This window comes from Gekko japonicus, unplaced genomic scaffold (genome assembly GCF_001447785.1).
Source record: "Gekko japonicus isolate JY-2015 unplaced genomic scaffold, Gekko_japonicus_V1.1 scaffold7769, whole genome shotgun sequence".
NCBI classification, from domain to species: domain Eukaryota; kingdom Metazoa; phylum Chordata; class Lepidosauria; order Squamata; family Gekkonidae; genus Gekko; species Gekko japonicus.
In genome coordinates this window covers 12,037-13,291 of record NW_015160456.1, presented here as the reverse complement: position 1 = coordinate 13,291, position 1,255 = coordinate 12,037, and the positions used below count along the sequence as shown (strand labels likewise).

At 46.0% G+C, this 1,255-nt stretch overlaps 1 protein-coding gene across 1 annotated transcript; it reads left to right on the top strand.

The window, feature by feature from the left end:
- Positions 1-105: 105 nt before the first annotated feature.
- Positions 106-1,062, top strand: LOC107116168 (olfactory receptor 2G3-like). Its single transcript, XM_015418045.1, has one exon. The coding sequence runs from the start codon at positions 106-108 to the stop codon at positions 1,060-1,062; it is 957 nt and encodes a 318-aa protein (XP_015273531.1).
- The last annotated feature ends 193 nt before the right edge of the window (positions 1,063-1,255 follow it).

Genomic DNA, 1,255 nt, shown 5'->3' with positions numbered 1-1,255 from the left:
CACACTCTCTCAGCCAATGAAATGTTCCTTCTTTGTCAGCTGTTCACACCATCTTCCATTTCCTGTTGCTTGTCTGCTATTCATTCTATTTCCTGGCTTTTACAGATGAAGTACAGTGATGCATCATGGGAGCAACTGAACCAAAGCTACCCTGGAGAATTCATTTTATTGGGAGTGGCTGACCGCCCCCGCTTGGAGATGTTCCTCTTTGCAATCATCCTGCTCTGCTACACGATGACCCTCATAGGCAACACAACCATCATTGTGGTGTCCCGGCTGGATCCCAATCTTCACACTCCCATGTATTTCTTCCTCAGCAACCTATCTTTCCTTGATCTAGGTTTCACCACAAGTCTTGGCCCCCAGATGTTGGTAAATTTCTGGAGAAAAAGAAAAACCATCACCTATGTGGGCTGCGTGGTCCAGCTGTACATCTCCCTTGCTCTCGGCTCTGCAGAGTGTATTCTGTTGGCGGTCATGGCTTATGACCGCTATGCCGCAGTCTGCCAACCTCTGCATTACACGACCATTATGAGCCATTCCATATGTGTCAAAATGGCTGCTGTCTCCTGGGCGAGTGGCTTCTGTACATCACTATTGCAAACGGCGATGACTCTTAAGCTTCCTTTCTGTGGAAACAACAAGGTGGACCATTTTTTCTGTGAAGTGCCGGCTTTGCTGAAATTGGCCTGTGTGGACACGTCCACCAATGAAGCTGTGCTGTTCGTTTCCAGTGTGATCTTCCTTCTAGTGCCACTTAGCCTCATTATAGTCTCATATGCCTACATTGCAGCTGCTGTGCTGAGGATCCGCTCAGCGGAAGGCAGGCGCAAGGCGTTCAGCACCTGCACCTCCCACTTGATTGTGGTGTCGCTTTTCTATGGCACAATCATTTTCAGTTATCTCCAGCCCCCGTCAAACTACTCCCGTGACATTGGCAAGATGATCTCCCTGTTCTATACATTTGTCACCACCATGCTAAATCCATTAATTTATACGCTGAGAAACAAAGAGGTACACCGAGCTCTAAAAAGAACAATAAACAGAAATGCAACAATTTAGTCTACTGTCTCCACAAATTTATTCAAATGCTAAATTGTATGTTTTATTTACAACTTTTTCTTATGAATTATGTCTTTAACACTTTTCGGTGCACTAAACCAGTTTGGTTTAACGGTTAAGTGTGTGGACTCTAATCCGGGAGAACTGGGTTTGATTCCCCACTCCTCCACTTGCAGCTGCTGGATGACCTTGG